Here is a 23,395-nt window from a genome sequence, read left to right as displayed (position 1 = left end):
CTGCTAGTTTATGTACTCTATGTACACTTTTTTTGGCGTGCCTGTCCAGAGGTTTTAAATGAAATTATCGGAATGGCTAGCTACTTCTAAAATCTCATATCAAAGGCCCGACTCTAGTATGGCTGGCATCATGGGCGTATCTAGCCCTATTTAAGTTTCATTAGCCCCCCCAAAACATAAATTTAATATACTTCATATTTTAAATCTACATGTGTTAATTTCTCTTCCTAAATCCCACCAGAGGACACTATTTAAAAGGATATTTTCAAAAGTTTCTTTTGTGGGAACCCCCAGACCCCCCTAGTTTTGTTGGGTCACAGGAAAAATAATAGGTTTTTATCTCGGGGCTTAGCCCCCCCAAAAGTGGGAACCTAGATTTGCCCCTGGCTGGCATATTTACTAGAATAAATATTTGTATATATATAAAAGAACACCTTATATAAATTCTGTATAATGTCAGAAACATTTATTTTTTCATGTTGTATATCCACAAGTTCCTGTTATTGGTTGGACTAGTTACAACACTGAAGGCTTTGCAATAAATTAAGCAACAACAAAGGTACACAATCTCTCTCTCAAATCTCTCACGCCAAACTTTTGATAAAACTTGAGATTCCTGTGCAATATGTTGTTTGGATTGCAGTGGGATAATATCTCATGACATCAGCAGTCTTCCCAGTGTACAGACAATGCATATAATAAAAGTACCCTGAGAATCAATAACTGGAATGTGCTTTTTACTCAACTTCAGTAGCTGAGTATAGAAACTATATATAAACATTTATGGCAACAACACAGGAGTATAGTATTGGTTCAGTAGGAAGAATTATTTTAGAAATTTGTACAATTGCACGAGAAAGAAATGACAATAAAATACTAATGAACAGAAATGCCATTGAACAAAATTTGGCAAGATATAGAACATATTTCCACAACTGTTAAAAAAGGTGTCGAAAGATGAAACAATGGAAGGAGGTTGCTAGAACAAAATGGTAATTCTTTTTTACTTAACGTCTTCAACGGTAAGCAACACAACTTCATAACCAGTTCATTACTATTTTCAGTACTAAGGAATTATAATCGTAGCCAAAAAATTTATGACTAGACTTTCACAGTGCTATCAACATGTGTTTACATTGTAAACTACATATTGTTTACAAAAATTGGCAAGACAGATACAATAGCAAGAAAACAATCAACTGTTTATATTAACAATGAATAACTAAGAAACTTATTATTCAATCAGTCCCTATTTTTAACACACCAAGCGCAAGATTCGGTCACAGATTCCTTGTGATGTGTTTCTATTAACTATAACTGGCACTGGCCAAATATTTACAGTATATGTAAAACTGAATTTGACAGTGTTCATCACAGGGAAGATTTATGTTGATATATACTTAATCAATAATCTTGTTCTTAGTGTATTGTTGGCCAGCCTTATACTGTAACTGTCGGTTGGCACAATAAAATTGTTTTGTTTCCTTCTACTGTTAAAGTGAGAAAAGATGGAAATTACATTACTGATTACTGATACGGAAAACATAATTTGAATATACATACATCCATTATTGTTTTTACTAAAAGTGTAACTAAAAATAATTGAAAAACTGGAGGGTACCTAATAGCCAAACTTTGATTCAAGAACACCCATTTGACTTTCAATTATGTCAAGTGTATTTATAAAGTGGTGTGGTTATTTCATTATCAACATTATGTTGATGTTCATAAGTTTATCTAGTTGTAGTAACAACATATATTTTACTTCAATATGTCAAGTATAAAAGCTCTACAGTTGCTGAAATATTTAGTGAGAATTAGGAAAGGCCACTCTTGAGTCACATTAGATTCTGAGACTGACAGTCAAAGTGCTGATTATCATTGTTCACCACTCCAGGTCAGTTTGATGTTTTTAACTGGACGGGTTTGAGAATGGACATGTGGGAAACAGACACCCCGGTCAGCTTTCACTGAGGTTTTACAAATCACATAAGGCTAATTCAAGATGTGTTCCACCGTGCTCATGCTCATGAGGACATTAGATCTTTTATTGTTCCTTTCAGGTCAACATTAACTTCAAATTAATTATTTATCAATACTGTGTTGATGCCAGGTATTTCTATAAGAGTACACCTTCATAAATGATTCGATGAGCCTTTAATAATGGGTTCACAGTTTTTGTTGCTTATCAAATGTACAACGCTATAGATGAGAACACCCAATTTACAGCTGCTCTTCTTTACAGCACAATCACGTAGCCTTCTTGGTGAACCAATCCTTTTTTGTTTATAGACAGGCAGCTACAGTTTCCATTCACCTGCCAGAATACTCTCATAGATGGAGTCAGTGAGTGGAATGTAGGACTTCTCAGAGTAATCCAAGAAATAGAGAAGATCAGAGAATGTTGAAGGGTTGAAGCCAGCCTCCACTAGTCGGAATTTCTGCTGCTTAAAGGTACCAGTCATTTCCATTGATTCCTGAAAAATAGATGACACAGTTGTGATCTTATTTTATGATTATTTAATTAATAGCTTTGAGCCATTATGCTTTTGCACAGTATGTGTAGAAAACTGCCTCAAAGGAATACTTTGCATTTCACGTATGAATAAATAAATATATATCACATATCACACTGCTGCTTTTTCATGTTCTGTCAGCTGCAACCCCCTAAGTGCTGTAGTAAGCCAATCCTGCCAGAAGGGAACAGCACTGTCCCAATAGAACAGCAAAGACATTAACAAATGTTCTTGATGCTCCTGTTTAATTTAACAATCAACCTTCTGCAGTACGAATCATTTTCAGATTCTGATTGTGGCCGTATTTTTACCAAGACGGGTTTTTGTAAAAGTTTGGTAAAACAGATTCTCAGATCAAAGATTTATACTAGCACATGTTTCAAAAAAGCATCCAAGCTGACCTGAATCCTGATGAATAGTGGACGAGCATATGCAGGTAAATGCTTCAGAGCATAGTCGAATAACCTCTTCCCATCAAACGTGCAGTTGCGCCTCACAATAATGGCTGCCATTCCAGCTCTTCCCTCATTTCCTGTGGATACAAGTTCCATTAGTTTTACAATTTTTCAACAATGGTGTCTCAATTAAGGAGATCTGACAAACGATCTTTAATTCTGATTTCAGGCAGGGATAAGTGCATCTCAAGAGGGTTGTATGGTTTATTTGCTAACATTACATTAATAATTAATTTCACATTGGGGACAATTATGATATTAACACTCCATGACCCTTCAGGGCAGCTTCAACTGTTTGCTTGCCAACATCAGGAAGTTTCATGAGTGCATGTTACAGACAATACGCAAACACACAGTTCCTATAAGCATGCTGGTTTCAGTGAGAGGAAAGGCCCACACAAAGTACCTGGAATTTCAACTCCGTAAACATTGGCCTCCTGGATAAAGTCCACCAGTCCAAGTACTTCTGTCACCTCTGTGGTTGCCACATTTTCCCCCTTCCACCTGAAATCATATCCACTTGCATTTTATGAATGCCTTTTAACACATAATAAATTATGGTATTGCGTGTAAGGCTTTAGAATACTACAACAGAAAAGTAGTCAGTGTTATCAAGCAGAATACAAGGAGTTGTATGATATTCTTAAAGAATCAGTACAATAGAATGGAACCAAGATCAAGGAGAAAGGCACAGTAAGACATTGTGTTTATACCAGCTGCAGTAGTGCCTTGTACACCACAGCATTTCTGTCATGTTAAATTGGAAATTCTCATCTTCATTCATGTATCTAAAATATTTCCATTGTGAAGCAAGTGATAGGTACAGTAAAATCACACTTCGTACCTAAACGTGTCCCCCACTCGGTCCTTGAAACAGATGAAGTCCTCATCATCTTCAGCCATCAGGTCCCCTGTGTTGAAGTAAGCATCTCCTTTCACAAACACATTCCTCATCAGCTTCTTCTCAGTCAGCTGCTTGCTCCCTGCATAGCCAAAGAATGGGCTGGTGGGACCCACCTTGGACAGGAGAAGGCCTGTGTCACCTGAAAGACAGACAGCCTTGTAAGGGGAGACATTTTATACACCCACTGAGATCAAATTAGTTTTTGAAAAGGATATGACAATATTATTACAATATATTATATTAAAAGCCAGAAAATCAGTCACACAACTCATTAAGACATACGCAGGACAAAATAATAACGTCTGTACTGTACAACAAGCCAAATAAATTTACAATTAGCTTTACAAATATTAATCCAAGTACTGGAACTCCCTGAGGGGCAACAGTAATACTGGGTGGAGAAGACTATGAATTACAAGGTATTTGTGCACAAGGTTTGAATATGTTTGAATATGCTAATATGCTCTTACCCTTTTTCACATGTTGACAAAATCCCTGCTTGTCATGCACTGGCTCATCTTTGATTATGTCGTATTTCACCAAATCATACTTGAAAATAAGCTAAGAAATGGACACAGACACAGATCATATTTAGTTAATATGTGGATATTTCTGGGGATCAGAACTGGGCAGTATTGCAGAAATCAAGCATTGTGATGGAGCCAAATTCCAAATGTCAGAGCACAGAACTGTATGTTCCCTCTGACACTTTGATGGTGTGTGCTTTACACACATACAAACAAGAATATGGCATAAGGTCTTTTAGCCAATGGCATTGAACTACTAGAGCTTTGTAATGGCTCTGAGAAAAAAGGTATTACATTATTTGTTGTGTTAATTTTCTGATTATGTTCACAAGTCACTACATTACATGGACCACCCATGCTTAGTATTATTAATGAATCAATTGTATCTGGCCAAGTCCCAGACGATTTCAAACAAGCTATTATAAGCCCCTTCTTAAAAAAACAAACCTGGATCCAGGTTGTCTTAGCAACTACAGGCCAATATCAAATTTGCCATTTCTCTCAAACATTTTAGAAAAAGCTGTGGCACAACAGCTCACTGAGCACCTCTCCTCAAATCAGCTTTATATACCTCTCCAGTGTGGATTTCGTCTTCACCCCAGCACTGAAACTGCATTAGCCAAGGTAGTCAATTATCTATTATTAGCCTCTGACGCGGGCTCTATCTCTGTCCTGGTTCTTCTAGACCTAAATGCAGCTTTTGACACAGTGGATCATGAGATTGTCCTGGAACGTATGGAAAACTATGTTGGGATTTCTGGTACTTCACTTCAGTGGTGTAGATCGTATCTATCGGATAGATCACAATATGTCCACTATGATGGCTGCTCATCCAGGAGCTCCACTGTAAAACGGAGTACCACAGGGTTCAGTTCTGAGCCCTCTGTTATTTTCACTCAAGACTGCCTTTAGGAAACATAATTAGAAGCTCTGGGGTAGATTTTCACTGTTATGCAGATGATACTCAGCTATATATGTCTATAAAGCCTGGAGATTTTCCACATGCTATGGAAAAAATGTGTTTGTGGGTTGAGAACTTGGATGACAGCAAATTTCCTTCTTCTGAATTCGGCTAAAACCGAGGTTCAAATTTTCGGTCCTAAAAAATACAGAAATAATTTATCCAATCTGACCTTAAACTTAGACGCTGTCAAAGTCTCACAAAGCCAGCTGGTATAAAAATCTACGAGTCACAATGGACCCAGACCTTTCGTTTGAGTACCATATTAAGCAAATTACTAGAACTGCATTTTTCCATCTACGTAATATTGCCAAAATACGATTTACAGCGGGTGCAAAATGCTGCTGCTAGACTATTGACTAGAAAAAGAAAGTTTGATCACATAACATCTACTCTTGTGTCTTTACACTGGCTCCCTTTCAAGCCAGAGCTGATTTCAAAGTTATACTACTAACTCACAAATCTCTGCATGGATTGGCACCACTGTACCTCTCCAGTTTCCTTGCACACTATTGTCCCACATGGACACTTAGATCTCAAGATGCCGGCTATCTGGTGGTTCCCAAAATTAAGAAAAAAACTGCTGGAGGTAGGGCTCATATAGAGCACCTCTTCTCTGGAACAAATGACCTGTCTCAATTAAGGAGGCTGATACTGTTTCGACATTTAAAATTAGGTTAAAAACGTTCTTGTTTAGTCAATTCTACGATTGTTAAAGGTAAGCATGTGTGTATGTACTTTATATGTAAACCTTGGGTGTGTGTTTGCCTATGTGTGTATCACATAATTTTTTTATTGTAATTATAGCTTATATGTTCACATTGCCCCATCTAGATGTTACATCTAGATGTTACAAATAAAGTAAACCTGTTACTGTATATTGTTCCTGTTAATAGTTCCGGAACTTGTATATTGTTACTGTTATAGTTTCTGTTACTAGTTGGAGACAACGGGGGACGGGTTGTTTTCATCCTTATTTGTCTAAGTATAACTTATTTTAAAGTTCTTTCCCCTGGAACAGATTTCATGTGTGGGGCTGCATCAAATACCCCTTTTTGCTCTGTTAAATTGCTGCACTAGTTCACACTTGACCGGTGGGGATCTCATTCTATTATGACTGTAACTGTTAGCTGTTCCTGGCATTCTCTAATCCCTGCCCTCCCCTCTCTGTCCACATCCCTTGTGGTGTGGGGAGTTTGAGCTTTTAGCACCTGCCTGGTTGTGGGTCGGACAATGCTGGGCCTGGTCGTCAACCGGAAACCAGTCTCCATGAAGCCAACAGCGAGTCTCCAGGTCCTGTCCTACATCTATAAAGTTGAACAATGGATTTTGGTGTTTCAAAACCCATTGACACTGTATGACTATGTTTAGCCTGTGTTCTGCTCCTCTCTCTCACCAATCGTCTCTGGAGGAGGGGAAGATTTCTTAAATTTTTTCTCCTGTTGGAAGTTTTTCTGGGAGTTTTTCCTTGTCTTCCTTGAAGGTTTAGGTTGGTTGAGGGGCAGTTCTATGGGCGTATTTGAAGCCCTCTGTGACATGCTTGCGTGTAAAAAGGGCTATTTGTATAGCCCTATTTGTATACATTTGATTTGATTTTGATTTGCATTGATTTGTATGCATTTAGCAGACGCTTTTATCCAAAGAGACTTCCTAAAAAGAGCTTTACGAAAGTGCATAGGTCACTGATACATGATGATGACAACGAGATAGCCCCAAACATTGCGGGTAGCCAAAACATCAAGCATACACTGTGAAACCACTACCATCTATACCAGGGGTACTCAATTAGAAACTCGAAAGGTCCACTCACCAAATGTCGATTCAGTCCAGGGTTGAGAACAGTTATGGTTTATTTTTCTGGCCCTTACCTCAGAGTTCTGGGGCTAATTTTGTTCAGAGTGTCTGCTTTGTGTCATAGTGACGTTTCACGTTAGCTCTACCACGTTTGACAAAGGCAACCGTCTCATTGCAGATTAAACACATCGGTTTGGTGCTCCCCACCGGCAACATTGAAATTTGCGATTTTCGGAATCAATTACGGAATTAATTACATTAAGCATGAAGTATCGAACTCCCAAACTAGCATCACAGCAAGTACAGAATATGCATGCATTAGCAGGGCAGCTGTGGTGGCGTATACGGGGGCCTGTTCTGGTGGGCCGGTCCGGATCAAAGTCCAGGGGCTATTTTTACTCCCAGTCCATCCCTGCCACCCCGCAACATTAAGCCCCACCCCCCCCCTGATAAAATTTGTTCCCGCGGCTTTGCCAATGGCCAGACCGCTGCTGCAAGGATGCGCCGCGGTGGTGGATTTTCAAGTCATATCATTTTTTATTCTCGTGCTGGCAGGGGGTGCTGCAGCACCCTCAGCACCCTTAGTTCCCGCGGCCATGCGCCATGATTTTAGCTAAGGAAGAAACAGGTAGGCTGCCGTTAGCAAATCGATTAGCTTGCGTTGTTGCGTGACCCACAGAGGTTGCGGCCAACGTTGAGTGACTGATTTGTCATGGTGATTATTATTACAGCTCCTGATTGGATCTTTGGATTGGACAGAGAAGATAGAAACCACATAGGAAAACAATATAGGCATGAAACCACACGTCAATGAAAACTCGCTTGGATCATGAATAAATTAAAATGTTGATATTGGCTTCGATCCAAATTGTATTGCGTCTGGGTCCGGATCCGGACCGCGGTCCGCCTATTGAGTACCCCCGATCTATACCATAATTTCAGGAATCTACACAAGTGTGTTTGTGTGTCTGTCTGTGTGGTTTTATAGTGCAACAAGTGTCCAACAATTATCTTGAGAACCGAGCACTGTGCAAAGTTGTAGTTTTGCATATGTCATTTGTTGTGTCATAGAACCCAAAGACATGCTGTGCTGTGTTTGACGTTGTTTGGGTAAGCGCTTCGACATCCATACAAATATATTGTAGTGACAATGCTCTTGGCACCCAGAATGCACCACGGCAGGCAGAAAAGCTAAGATGGTTTTCCCTGCCGGGCTCTGGTGGACACCGGGGCCACCATATCCCTTGTGCGCCCTGGGGTGCTTCCGGAGACGAATAGCCAACAGTTGCCAGGGTGGACCCCTACTGACTGTAAATCCAGACAGTGACTTTTGAGGGTGCAGACTGGGATGGCTACCACTGTGAACCATGAGTTTTGGTTGGCTGACATCCAGGAACCCTGTATCATTGGGTTAGACCTCCTGATTCGTTTGAAGGCCTGGGTGGATGTGCTGAAGAATGTCATCCACCTTGACACAGAGACTGTGGCGCTTCAACATTGCCAGGGAGAAGAGGATGTGCATGACCAAGCTCAGCCGGCGGTGACTTTGACAGCAACATCAGCCCAGTCAGTGGCTCCGGGGCCTTCTACGATCACGATCCAGGCAGTACAGAACTTGTGGCAGCGCAGCAGTGAAGGACTGGATCCGCAGCAGAGTCAACAGCTGGGAGGCCTGGGGCCCGTTCTCCGTACGTCGCTAACTCAGGTAGCTGGATTTTATTGTTGATGATTTGTCATTATCTTGGATTGTTCGGTTCTTTGAAGCTCATTCTGGACTTGCTGTCATAGCACCAAGTCCTTTAGCTTAAACCTGCTCGGGAGCAGGCTTATTTTATGTAAAGAAGATTTGATTGTGGCTTTACCAGCAGAGGTGATACAGGAAGTCTGTCACAGCCAAAAACCTGTTGCGGAAGGTGCAAAAATAATTAGCAGAATTTAATATTAATTGCACATAAACAGATCCAAATAGCACAGCGAGACAGGCTACTATACTTTTAGAGAGATAGCCTATCGGTTTTCTCTTGAGGGTGTCATTTACAACATTAATTTGTTGGAACCACATTAAATTATTAGGGCTGTGAAATTATAAAAAATTGTAATCAAATTAATCACAGGTTTCTGTGGATTAATCATGATTAATTACATATTACCGATTTTCCGAATTTTTGTCATTAGTGTGCGTCTTTGATTTTGCGGTACCTTGATGCTCGAGTCACCCGTTGCCACTCGCAAAACTTTGGTGAACCCCTCGTCCTCAACAATATCAATAGGTTTACAGCTTTTTGCAATATGTTTGGCAACTGTGCTAGTCACCTTGTCACAGGCAGACTTAGTGAGGGTCCTACGCTGTTCAGTGAGGGTGGTTTGGCGCATTCTACTTGAACTCCCCTCACCGACCAACGCATGCTTCGCGTTGAGGTGGTATAAGTTACTTTAGGCTGGTATTGCTTCGGTGAAACGATAACATTCAGTCATTTAGCATTCAGTCATTTAGCAGACGCTCTTATCCAGAGCGATAACGTCTTCCCGCAGAGTGTGCATTTCACTTTGGTTTTATTGGATTGCATTTGTTGCATCTTAGTTTTTTTGGAACACGAACTTCTCATCCAGAAGTTGCAAATGGTGGAATTGTGGGTATATTACGATAAATGCGTTTAACAAATATAACGAATTAATCCTGTAATTTAATCATAACCACTAACACGTTATTTTTCACAGCCCTATAAATTATATGACATTAGATGATAAACAAATTCATTGTGAAAATAAGAAAATACAAAGACAAATAGGCCAAGCCTACTGTAATAAGCGATAAAACATCTAACGTGGTCACTCCATATAATTTGTCTGCTACTTTTTGCCAGCCCTCGCCTGGATTTTGCAGACTTTGAGGTGTTTCCTGCCATTTTGATTAAATCCCCCAATTTGGAGTAAGCTTCGAGCAACCTCTTGCTCTGTTTGGCTCTGTTGCGGAAAACACAAGGCGCTCTTTTTGGCCATGGTGAGCAGCCATAGACTCACGTGAGCAGCCAATAGCAGCACTGCTGATCAAGGTTTCTACTATCGATAGTATAGTGCCCCTTTTAGACCAACGCATAACTCAATCCAGCTATAATAATCATAAACAATAAGGGTGTTGGAAGAACCAAATTAGCCAGATCATGATTAGCATGATGATGTCATCTTGGATGTGTCATTTGATCTCGGATGTAATAAGCGACGTACGGAGAACGGGCCCCTGCTCCGGGACTTCTCGAATATCTTTGCAGCACGGGATGAAGAATGCACAAGAACAGGGTTGGTACAGCATTCGATAGACACTGGTTCTGCCGCACCAATGAGACTCCGCCCTCATCGACTGGCACTAACCAAGCGTGAGACGGCCGAGCTAAAAATCAGAAAGATGGCGGCAGTAGGTGTGATCGAACCCTCAAGCAGCCCTTGGGCCGCCCCAGCCGTCATAGTCCGGAAGATGGACAACACGTGGTGGTTCTGCTTCGAGTATCGGAGGTTGAACGCCGTGACTCGCAAAGTGACTCCTAACCTCAGCCCCGTATTGACGAGGCTCTGGACTGCATCGCTGAATCACGGTGGTTCAGCTCACTGGATCTCCGGAGTGGTTATTGGCAGATAGAGTTGGCACCCGAGGACAAGCCTAAGACGGCATACACCATTGGCCAGGGGCTCTGGCAGTTCCGGGTCATGCCCTTATGCCTATGCAATGCCCCTGCCACTTTTGAAGGTTAATGGAGCGGTTCCTGACAGATGTTCCGCAGAGCCAGTGTGTGGTCTACCTCGACAACTTGCTGGTCCACGCCACTGACTTTGGGGGGGCCTTGGAGAACCTCCACCGGGTCTTCAAAGAGATCCGGAGAGCCGGACTGCGCCTCAGCCCGAAGAAGTGTGACCTCCTGCGGTGGGAGGTCGAGTTCTTGGGCCATGTAGTCAGGGAGGAGGGTGTGGCCACCGACCCAGAAAAGGTGGAAGCAGTGAGAAACTGGCCAGTTTCTCGACACGTTGGAGAGGTGCGCAGCTTCTTGGGGCTTGCTTCGTACTACAGACGTTTTGTCCAGGAGTTCGCATCCATCGCAAGTCCCCTCCACCGCCTCACCGACAAGGGATGGGAATTCATCTGGGACGATGATTGTGCGCTGGCTTTTGCCCAACCTGCACCGCCTTGACGGATGCCCCCGTCTTAGCGCTGCCAGATCCCAAACGTTGATTCATCATTGATACCGATGCAAGTGACGCGGGGATTGGGCCAGTGCTGTCCCAGTAAGGGGAAGGTGGAGAGAGAGCCGTGGCCGTACTGCGAACTGATCATGCCTCTCTGACCTGGCTGCTCAGCTTCAAGAAGCCGGAATGACTGGCGTCATTGTCAGCGCCAAGAGGAATGGGATCGCCAAACTCCCCGGCCGGCCACGACTCAAACGGATGAGGCAGTAGAAGAGTGTCTTTCAGCGGGGAGTGACCCGGAGTGACAAGCAGCGCAATAGTGGTTTTGCATCGGGACCGGTTGGCACCTTACGGCCCCCTGGCTGAACGACTGTTGGGGACCAGCCCTGCTCACCCAACGCAATCTCACCACCACCTAACACCCTGCCCATTCTACCTAACTTGGCAACTGTTGGTGGTGGGCAACAGACTGTGACACCACGGGCACCAAGACGGCGGGGGCAGCTTCCATGTGTGTTTCCAAATGTGTTAGTTAAGGTGGTAGAGTTTGCTGTCAGACCGGGGGGGGGGGGGGGGCTACTTTGTGCGATACACCAACGCATTCTGCAGAGAAGGGAGACTGGCGTTGGTCACAGTTTGGAATGGAAGGGAGAGAACAGGACAAAGGCGGATATCGCAATTTTTTTTATGACGACAACGTAGTTAAGGCGGCAGACGTGTGTTGATTAGGCGGCCGCCTTAACTGAAAAGTGCTGCCGGAAACCCTGCTGTTGTTAAATGATTATAAAAATATGATAATTTGCATTAATGACGGGCATAAGTGACTACATGATGTGGAGGTTGAACAAGTACTTTTGAGAATTTCAATTGTGATTTGAGAAATGTAGGTACCAAAGCCACTGAGAACAACTGTCATCACCAGCTGCATCACAGGCACTGCAAAAATCTATAATTCCAGACATCTGTGTGTGTAACTGACATCTCACTCACTGAATGCATCCCGGGCACTGTGCCCCATCTATAATTCCAAGAATCTGTGTGTGTCACCTACTACATCATGGGCACTCTATACTTCCAGAAATCTGTGTGTGTGTGTGTCTCACTAACATCACGAGTACATCATGGGCACTGTGAACAAGCATGTTTAATGTGTGAACTTCCAATGTATATTTTACATACGTACAATTGTACAGGAATAATTTAATATTATATATACTGCATACTGTATATTATTACAAATCTAGAGTAGTATTTGCATGGAAAGTTTTATTTAGGAACCAATTTCTTCAAATTTTGGGAACTTAAAAGAACAATCTTCAGCCATCTTAAATCTAGGACCAGTAAATCAGATTAATTTAATGTATACATACTATGAATACATGTTACAATGAACATGTAAGAATACATACATGTTCACAAAAGCAGTCACACTATGAATATCTGGCCTACCAGTTAGTGTACTGTGTAAACACACATACAGAAATATTTCAGGCATGACTTGAGTGTTTCTCAAGCATTGAAACCATTATCAATTAACGTCCTAATAGCCTATTAGGAAAAGGGCCATAGATGGTAAAACTTGATACATTTGTCCGCCTATGAGTCTAACAACTTTGAAGTAAATATATATTAAGTAGTGCTGTCAAACAATAAAAATTCTCTAATTGCGATTAATCACATTAATGTCATAGTTAACTCGCAATTAATCGCACATTTTTATCTATTCTAAATGTCCCTTGATTTCTTTTTGTCGCATTATTTGTTCTCATTTTAAAGCTCTTATCAACATGGAAAAGTGGATCGGCTTGCTTTGTGCAAATGTTTTTTTAATTGAAAACAACATTGGCATACAGTAGTGTTCAATTTCACACAAAAATTCTCACTTGGAGAATTCGCATCAGCCGTGTTCTTGGCTAACAGTATTTCAGATTGAACCCATGTGTTCCGGTGAAATATATCATATATAAAAGTAAACCTGTTTGTTTGATGTTGTAAAAAGTCGTAGTCGAGTAGTATAAGCGCAAGATATCAGTAGGATCCCAAATGAAGTCGAGTAAACCCGGTTCAAGAAGTAAAGAGAAGAGTGATGGCGATTCGGAGTTAGCTCATGGGCTAGCTGACGCCCCAGAAATCCAAGCTAGGGATGATGGAATTTTTGCAGCTATTAACGCTCTTCGGAAAGACTTCTCTGCCCAGCTCAAAGAAGTTATCACCTCAAACCACGAGATCAAAGAAGCCTTAGACTCCTTCTCCGCAAGACTAAATGGAGCAGAAACCTGTATAAGTTCCGCTGAGGACCAATTGAACAACCTAGCATACGTTTCTGCAACCACTCAAAGAAAGATGCTAGCACTCACCAGATCGGTGGAGGCCATGGAGAACCGCCAGCGCCGCCTGAATTTGAGACTGGTGGGCTTGCCGAGGGCACAGAGAAAGGTGACCTGGTGTCCTTCCTTAACATGTGGCTACCCAACCTCCTTGGTCAAGAAAATGTCCCGATTCCGCTTTCCATCGACCAAGCATTCAGGCTTCCAGGGGCAGCAACTTCTAAGGCTAGCAAGCCAAACCGAAAACCTTATCCTCGGGCGATCCTCGTGAAATTCCGCTGGCTGGCCGACAGAGACCGAGTGATGAAGGCTGCTCGCAAGATGAAATTGCTACAGTTCGAAGAGAATCGCTTGATGTTTTTTCCAGACCTTTCAGCGGAGATCCAGCAGCAGAGGAGAATGTTCGATGGCGTGAAAACCCGACTGCATAATCTGGATATTGAGTTTGGATTACAGTTCCCAGCAAAGATGAGAATCTATCACAAGGGTAAACCGCTAACGTTTCTTACTCCATCAGATGTAGAGGCCTTCATCCAAAAGATTGAGACAGAACGGTCTCAGACTGAACGGGACAATTATGTGAGTGAGTCTAGCTAGACTTTGCGAGCATGCCTGGATCCAAAATAATGAACGACTTAGACTAAGCTTTATTGGATAAGAGTATTGTGTACCACATTGGCTGTATTATAGCAGGCCCTCAGTTTGATTGTATTAATACGTTTGGTTTTATTGTACATAATGTCATGGGTCAGTAATCACACACTTGGGTATACTTTTAGTTTTTTATACATAATTCATTCTGCCGGACGTGGTTTCCACCCAAATTTGTTTAATGTTTTGTATTTGCTCCTTAGTTAAGGATCAATGCAAGTTGTCCGGAATTTCAGTGTATTGCAAGAGTGTGAGTGGGGTCTGTGCAAATAGGGGGCGCAGGAATTTAGGAGAGCTCCGTCTCCGTTCTAGAGAGGGGGCGTTTGTTACTATTTTTTCTTTTCTTTCTTTTTCATGTTTTGATGGCACACTGGTCTCCTATAGAGGAGTTGAAATTATAATGATAATATTACTAAGGCTGGGTTATGAGTAATGCCCCTTATCTCAGTATTACTTCATGGAATGTCAGGGGTATGAGAACATATGTTAAAATTAAACAAATACTGTCCAGACTTAAACACCTCCAAGCAAAAGTCATATTTCTCCAAGAAACTCATTTATTGCCAGATGAGATTGTGCGCATAAGGAAGAGATGGCCTGGGCAAATTCTAGCTTCCTGCTGCTCTTCACAGGCAAGAGGAGTAGCAATCCTTATCCATAAATCAGTCCCCTTTAGGGTTCACACACTTCTTCAGGATCCTGTGGGTAGATTTGTGGTGGCTGAGGGAACTCTTTTGAATCAAGAAATTATTCTTGTAAATGTTTATGGGCCCAACAATGACAATGTCACATTCTTTAGGAACCTCTTTATGACCATTTCCTCTTTTCGAGGTGAAATAATTATGGGTAGAGATTTTAATTGTGCTCCTAACCCTCTTCTAGACCGTTCATCGAGGAATGACTCCTCCCACACAAATACCCAAAGGGTGATAGGCCACTTCATGTCAGAGCTGCATCTTTGCGACATCTGGAGAATTAGAAATCCCACCACACTAGAATATTCATGCCACTCAAACACACACCAAACACAATCCCGCATATATTATTTTTTTATCTCTGTGACTCTTGCGGCCAATGTACAGGACTGTGGGCACAAAGGAATAGTTATTTCAGATCATGCCCTATTGTTTTTGCATTACCGCCTCACTTCACATGCCAGGGGCCAAACAGTGTGGAGGCTTAGCCCGAGATGGCTACATGATCAGAATTGTCTATACTTTGTGAAAACAAATAGAGTTTTTCTTTGCTACAAATACAGATGAAACCTCAGCATCTATTAGATGGGAAGCCTTTAAAGCCTATATTAGAGGTGTAATGATTTCTTATACTAGTAGCAATACAAATAAGACCCATCTCCTCATGACTGAACTTGAGCAAGGTATTAAAGACCTAGAAAGGGAGCTCTCAGTGAATAATACACCGGAGAATCTACAGAGGCTCTCAGAATTAAGGGCTAAATATAATAATATCACAGCAAGTAAGGCCTTAAACAGTATCACTCGGTTAAAGCAGACGTATTATGATCAGGGAGAATCAGCGGGTAAATTACTAGCTTGGAAGACCCACAAGGCAGGCAAACAGCTAGACCTCGTCCTGACACCTAACTGTATCACTGACTTAACCTCTGTAACCCCACTACACACTTCTGATCACTACTTTATCCAATTCTCTGTCTCTCTCCCTCCAACCCCTCCTACGTCCCCCCCCTTGTAACTTTCCGCCGCAACCTCCGCTCCCTATTCCCCTCCCATTTCTCCTCTATTGTAACATCCTCCCTCCTTCCCATTGACAAATTCTCATCCCACCCCACTAACACTGCCACCGACTCCTTGTTAACCACTCTTACTGCATCTCTTGACTCTCTCTGTCCCCTGTCAACCAGGCCTGCGCGATCTACTCCCTCCTGCCCGTGGCTTACGGATGTTATTCGTGAAGAGCGGTCCACCCTTAGGGCAGCTGAGAGGACATGGCGCAAGTCCAAAGACGGTCTGGACCTTGATAAGTATCACTCCCTCCTTAAATCTTTCTCTTCTCACATAACTGGTGCTAAAACCATCTACTTTCTGAATAAAATTAACACTGCTTCAAACCCCCACAAGCTTTTTTCTACCTTCTCCACCCTTCTTAAACCAACTCCCCCACCCCCTCCCTCCACCCTGACAGCAGACGACTTCTCCTTCTTCTTTGAGAAAAAGTCGCCGACATTAGCAGTCGGTTCCCTAAACCCACCTTTCCTACCCTCTCACCCTCCACGACTGACCCAACTAAATGTCTAAACTCTTTCTCTCCTCTGTCCGAGGCAGAGATCTCTGACATAATTCTCTCTCATCGCCCCACCTCCTGTCCCCTTTATCCTATCCCCTCCCCTCTCTTTCAAACCATCTCCCCCTCCATCATAACTTTTCTTCTCCATGTCCTAAACTCCTCCCTTACCTCCGGCACCTTTCCCTCTGCCTTCAAACAGGCCAGAGTTACCCCTCTACTCAAAAAACCCTCCCTTAACCCTGCCGTCCTCCAGAACTACAGACCGGTATCACTGCTACCCTTCTTCTCAAAAACAATTGAACGTGCTGTATCTAACCAACTGTCTAACTTTCTCTCTCAGAACAACCTGCTTGACCCCAACCAATCGGGCTTTAAGACTGGCCACTCCACAGAGACTGCCCTTATTTCAGTCACCACTGCCCTCCAGTCTGCCAGAGCGGCTTCCAGGTCATCCGTCATCATTCTGCTGGACCTTTCTGCAGCGTTTGACACGGTTAACCACCAGATCCTGCTCTCCAGACTTTCTGAGATGGGCATCACTGGCACTGCACTCCAGTGGATCTCATCCTACCTGTCGGGAAGATCCTACAAGATTCCCCCCGACTGATCCGGGGATCTCAGCTAGGATTGAGGCCTGCCTCGCAGACATCTCTGCCTGGATGACCGAGCACCACCTCCAGCTGAACCTCGCCAAAACAGAACTTCTCATCATCCCGGCTAAACCCTCCATCTCCCATGACCTGTCAATCACCCTGGGATCTGCGACGGTGACCCCTTCATCCTCTGCCAGGAACCTTGGGGTTACCATGGATGACGAGCTCTCCCTCACGGCTCACATTGCCGCAGTCTCCCGGTCTTGTAGATTCACCCTCTACAACATCCGGAAGATCAGAAGATACCTGTCTGAGCACTCCACCCAGCTGCTAGTCCAAGCAATGGTCCTCTCCAAGTTGGACTACTGCAACTCGCTGCTCGCTGGTCTCCCAGCATGTGCAACCTGCCCTCTTCAGAGGATTCAGAACGCAGCGGCCCGCCTGGTCTACAATCTACCCAGACGCTCCCATGTTACCCCGCTCCTCATCTCTCTCCACTGGCAACCCGTATCAGATTCAAGACCCTGGTACTGACCTTCCGAGCAGTGAACGGGACTGCACCCGACTACATCAAGTCTCTCCTGCAACCTTACACCCCCACCCGTCACCTACGGTCTTCCTCAGACAACCGCCTGGTGGTCCCACCGCTCAAGACTGCCAGGTCCCAACACAAGCTCTTCTCCTGCCTGGCCCCCCAATGGTGGAACCAGCTCCCCACCTCCATCAGGGACACCGACTGTCTCCCCACCTTCAAGAAAAGGCTCAAGACGCACTTGTTCCGGGAGTACAACGGCACTTAGGAATGCTTGGCTAGACCTGTTGTTAGTTTCCTCCAGGATCACAATGACTCTTATTGAGTGACTTGTTTCTCTTGTAGGTTAGTTGTAACGAAGTTAAGTCTTGTACTCGCAGTGAAATATTTACTATTGATTGTTCTTCCACAGGTACAGTCCTGCACTTTTTGTGGTTCATGTTGTTTTAATTTGTAAACTTTGTATAACTGCATGCTCTTATGGGTCTTCCCTTTTGGAACTTGTTTCGTTTTTTCACAATGTATGCTTCATGTTTTGGCTGCTTGCAATGTTTGGGACTACCTCGTTGTTATGATCAGTGACCTATGCTCTTTTGTAAAGCTCTCTCTTGGAAGTCGCTTTGGATAAAAGCGTCTGCTAAATGCATAAATGTAAATGTAAAACACTGCAAAATGAAAGGGCTATCACTGAGATTGAAACTGAAAGTGGGACAACAACTAATCCGGCAGAAATTAACAGAGCTTTTCAAAAATATTATATGAACCTTTATACGTCAGAGTCCCTGGATACTAATGACCTACACCCCTTTTTGGATCATCTTACCATTCCAACTTTAGAGGAAAGGGTTAAAGAGGAGCTTGACTCTCCCATTACAAAGGAGGAACTGTTTGAAGCACTGTCCCATATGAACGGAGGGAAAGCTTCCGGTCCTTCTGGTATACCCATTGACATCTACAAATGCTTTAAGGAGATTCTTGTGCCACCCCTCTTTGATATGTTAGTCGAATCAATTGAAGCAGAATATTTACCTCCCTCCTTATCAGAGGCCTTAATAACACTGATTCTAAAGCCAGATAAACCCCACATAAAATGTGGGTCATATTGTCCTATTTCACTAATAAACTCAGATGCTAAGATTATAGCGAGGCGTCTTGAAAACCATCTTCCCTCTCTGATCACCTCTGAGCAAAACGGTTTCATAAAGGGTTGTCAAGGTTTCCATAATATTCGAAGACTACTAAACATTATAGATGTGAGGAAGGAAAGCCCAGACACAGCAATAGTCTCCCTGGACGCTGAAAAAGCATTTGACAGGGTGGAACACAATTATCTTTTTGAAGTGCTTCAGCGGTTTGGGTTTGGGGAATACATCTGTAAGTGCGGGAACATGTTATATCACTCCCCAAGCGCGTCAGTCATGACAAATTTTCTAACCTCCCAACACTTCACACTCCAACGAGGGACCAGACAGGGGTGCCCCCTCTCGCCCCTTCTGTTTGCATTAGCAATCGAGCCACTTGCAATCGCAATTGGACAAAACAGCAGTATAACAGGAATCACAATAGGGACTGTGGAGAACAAAATAGGATTATTCGCAGACGACATAGTCTTGTTCCTGAGCCAGCTAAAGTGCTCTATCCCAAATCTCCTTGGATTAATAAATACTTTTGGATCAATTTCAGGATATAAACTGAATGAATCCAAGTCAAACATCCTCTTTCTTAAAGAATCAGAGAGAAGTTGTCCCCCAATACAAACCACATTTAAGAATACTTCTAGTTTTACTTTTTTGGGGATCAAAATTACTCATTCAACAGAGGACCTTGTATCCACTAACTATAGCCCAGTGATATCAGGAGTGACTAACCTGATTAACAGATGGACAACAATGCCAATTTCAATGATTGGCAGGATTAATATCCTCAAAATGAATGTCCTACCAAAATGTCTTTACTTATTCCAATGCATACCACTTCCACCTCCAACAAACTTCTTCTCAAATATGACTAAAGTTTTCAGAAATTTCATATGGAGTAACAGACGAGCAAGATTACGCCTCTCTCTGCTATATCTGCCATATGACAGGGGAGGGTTGAAACTCCTCAACCTCAAGTGGTACTACTGGGCATGCCAGCTTTGGACAACCTCCTTCTGGTTCAGACCCAGTCCATCCCTCTCGTGGGTGGCCATGGAAAAAGAGACTTCAGCCAATATAACTCTTCATATGTATCTATACTCAGATAAACCGGATAAACTAAAGAAATTCACAGGTAACCTATTTGTTACCAACTCCATTCGTGTTTGGCATGACGTTCATAGCTACCTAAAGGTTCCCCTTAAGCTGTCACAGTTCACACCCATTTGGGGGACAACAATTTTCTTCCAGGGGCGAAAGACAAGGGTTTTAAACTATGGGCAGACAAAGGTATTGGCCAAATAGCTGATCTCTATCAGGAAGATGTTCTCATGCAATTTGAAGATATCAGAAAACAATTTGACATACCCGCTAAACATTTCTTCAAATACCTACAAGTCAGAGACTTCATCTATAAGACCCAAAAAAAGCTCTCGATACCTGACCTCTCAGCTGTAGAAAAAATTGTTAAAAGCCCTCTCCAGAGAAGACTTATTTCCATCTTTTATAAGATTTTGTCATCTGGGTCACAAGAGTCATCAGACGACAAGAGACTTGCTTGGTGCGCTGACTTAGGGGAGGAGATAACTGGGTCTGAATGGCAAAATATTTGTACCTTGTCACAAACACAGGTCAGGTTTCAGACTGTTGCAGTATAAATGGTCGATGAGGCTGTATATCACTCCTGAGCTTTTGAATCGTTTCAATGAGAATATTCCTGATGTATGTATTAAATGTGAAACGCATAAAGGGACGCTTTTCCATTGCTTATGGTCCTGTTCAAATGTACAAGAATTTTGGAGGGAGGTTGTTGAGACACTCTCAAATACATCAGGGACGACTCTTCCTATGTGCCCAATAATGTGCGTTTTGGGACTCATACCAAAGGACATTGATCTCAACAGAGCTAACAGAAAGATGGTTAACCTAAGCCTACTACAAGCCAGAAGGACTATTGCAAAATGTTTGAAATCTTTACAGGGGCTGACTACAAAAGGCTGGCTAGAGGACATTGTACAAGTTATAGCCATGGAAAAAATAACATATTCACTGAAAGGAAAATATGCACAGTTTGAAGAAATGTGGACTTCCTTCTTGGACTTTGTAAAGGGCCCTCAATTTCTTAGGGCTCTAAAGTGACCATACAGACATTACGCCTGTAAAATCGATGGGCAACCCACTGTCTAAATACCTCTTGCCATGTTACCATGTGCCATCTGGTTTTGAGTGTGCCATTTTATATCATTTATTTTATTTGTATTATTATTATTATTTTGTATTCTTTTGTCAGGTAGCTTGTTTCTTATGTTTACTGTATTTGTAACTTGTTCTTCCCTGAAAAAATAAATACAAATAATCCAATAAACACAAAAAAAAAAAAAAAAAAAACTTTCCATTCAGAATCTTATCGGCATCTATTTCGGCATTTCGCGATCCAAGACGTAATAGGTGTGTTCGACTTCATGCAGCACCGGCGGCGCCGACAGCAGGCAACGCCGGCGCTGCATGAAGTCGAATGCACCTATTGTTAGCCTACTACTCTTTGGCTGGCTTGCAAGCCCAAAGTGTGTGCGAAGTGCCTGTTGTTTTGTTTCCGGTCTAGCTAGATCCGGTGTGGTGTTGTAGTTTTTCTAACGTTACTAGTTGTTGCAACAGCATGTGAAAAAAACTACAAAGTTTGCTAGGCCAAAAATAACGTTAATCTTGCGATAAAAATATTGATGCCGTTAAAATAGGTGCGTTCGTCATGGACTGACTTCATGCAGCGCTGCAGGCGGCTGACTTGAAACAGTGAATTCTGGTTAGACTTTTTGTCCGACTTGAGACGGCGCCGAAGCTAGGTCACTGTGACGTAGCCATCAAAGTACCGGGAGATCAATTCGAGAACTGCCGGCTGTGTAGCCTTCAGTTTCGCCAATGCTCAAATCCGGACCAAACAGTTAAATTGAATTAAACATTTATGGAAGAACGGGTTTTACTCCGCCTCCTCACTAACGGAAAGACTACGTTAAATGATAAATAAAGTAAGCAAACAGCGCTTAATCGGCCGTGACTGACGTCAACGCAGCAAACCACGAGAAGCTGAAATGTCCGACTTCACAGAGCCGTTTTCAACTCCTCCCTGACTGCAAGCGGCTACTCTCGCCGGTCGTTTCATGCAACCGCAGTCCATGTTGAATGCACCTATTGGGTTTGGGCCGTTAATAACGCGTTTAACTGACAGCACTAATATTAAGTAAAGGAAAATGTAAGAGCAATGTACCTGTTCGCACTTTCTGACACATGTGTGCTTATAAAGGTTCGTAGACAGTCTAACGTCTAGACTATGTAAACTGTTTAACAAAGCCTGTAGGCAGGGTAGGTAATGTTTTTTAAAAGCACTTTTTGTCATATTTGATGAAATAAACTTCACATCCTTATAGCAATCAATAAATCAAATGCTCTGACATTAAAACAAAATAAATCTGATATCTGTTGCAGGACTGTAATAAACACAACCAATCATTACGTTTGGACTAAATGCAATGATTAGACAGCTACCAGCCTGTCTACCTACCTACCTGTGCACACTCTGCCCGTAAGCATAAGAATGCATAAGAAAACACAATGAGTCGTTGAGTGAGAGGTCATTTGAATTTCCTTTCTTTTCAGACTTTTCACAAACCATACCTATGCACATAAAACAGACTCGGTTGAAAACAAAAGGTGATCGTGCCTTTTCAGTTGTAGCCCCTACACTGTGGAATAAACTGCCAATTTTTATCAGGTCATCCCATTTAAGACATTTAAGTATCGTCTTAAAACATATTTTCATTCTTTGGCTTTCGAGTCAGTTTAGGGTCACTCGTGCTTACTGTAATTGTGATGTTTGTATATTGTTCTTATTGATTGTTGTTTTGCCCTATTTGATGATTTTGTACAGCACTTTGGTCGGCATTGGCTGTTTTTAACTGTGCTTTATAAATAAAAATTACTTGACTTGACTACACTCTTTGCAGTACTCAGACAGCGCATTTATGTGTTTTGGGGAAGTAGCTTTGAAGGGAGGGGGTGGGATATTTTGGGTTGGATACTTTCAAACTCAAGCCAAAATTGCTGGTTTCGCAAAACTTACCTACCCTGCCTTTAATTGAGCTTATAAAATGTTAACGGACTAAGATACAAATGTATTCTACCGGTGCACAAACAAGGTTAATTTAAGCAACCAACTATTACACCTGTTACAGCACTGTAGCTATGTTGGTCTGCTGTACTGCTGTATCATGCATAAGAAAACACAATCAATTGAATGTCCTTTCTTTTCAGACTTTTAAAAAACCATACTTATGCACATAAAACATTTTTTTCTTAACTATATATTTCCATCTTCACTTATTGTAAACTAGCACAGTTCATGTTAGGTTGTAGAGACAAACTGCTGCCATAAATGTTGGCCGGTACATACTAGTACACATTTCCTGGTAGAGTAGCTTTCAGGCACCCAATGGGATTGCATGCTACATATGTCTCTGTGGTGACAGTCCCTTAGCAACAAACACAGATAGAGCTAGAGTCAGGA

At 42.4% G+C, this 23,395-nt stretch overlaps 1 protein-coding gene across 1 annotated transcript in view; it reads right to left on the bottom strand.

Annotated features, from left to right (window-relative positions):
- Positions 1 to 451: 451 nt before the first annotated feature.
- The window catches only part of slc27a6 (solute carrier family 27 member 6), a 34,503-nt gene continuing 11,559 nt past the window's right edge, over positions 452 to 23,395 (bottom strand). The window contains exons 6-10 of the mRNA XM_047014829.1: positions 4,346 to 4,436; positions 3,816 to 4,014; positions 3,378 to 3,475; positions 2,918 to 3,048; positions 452 to 2,477 (exon numbers count right to left, since the gene is read on the bottom strand). Coding sequence (XP_046870785.1) covers positions 2,301 to 2,477; positions 2,918 to 3,048; positions 3,378 to 3,475; positions 3,816 to 4,014; positions 4,346 to 4,436 — 696 coding nt within the window. The 3' untranslated portion in view covers positions 452 to 2,300. The remainder of the gene's footprint in view (positions 2,478 to 2,917; positions 3,049 to 3,377; positions 3,476 to 3,815; positions 4,015 to 4,345; positions 4,437 to 23,395) is intronic.

The sequence above is a fragment of the Hypomesus transpacificus genome, unplaced genomic scaffold (genome assembly GCF_021917145.1).
Source record: "Hypomesus transpacificus isolate Combined female unplaced genomic scaffold, fHypTra1 scaffold_27, whole genome shotgun sequence".
Lineage (NCBI taxonomy): Eukaryota > Metazoa > Chordata > Actinopteri > Osmeriformes > Osmeridae > Hypomesus > Hypomesus transpacificus.
Note: the sequence above shows the minus strand (reverse complement) of the source record. Positions and strands in the feature narration are given on the sequence as shown.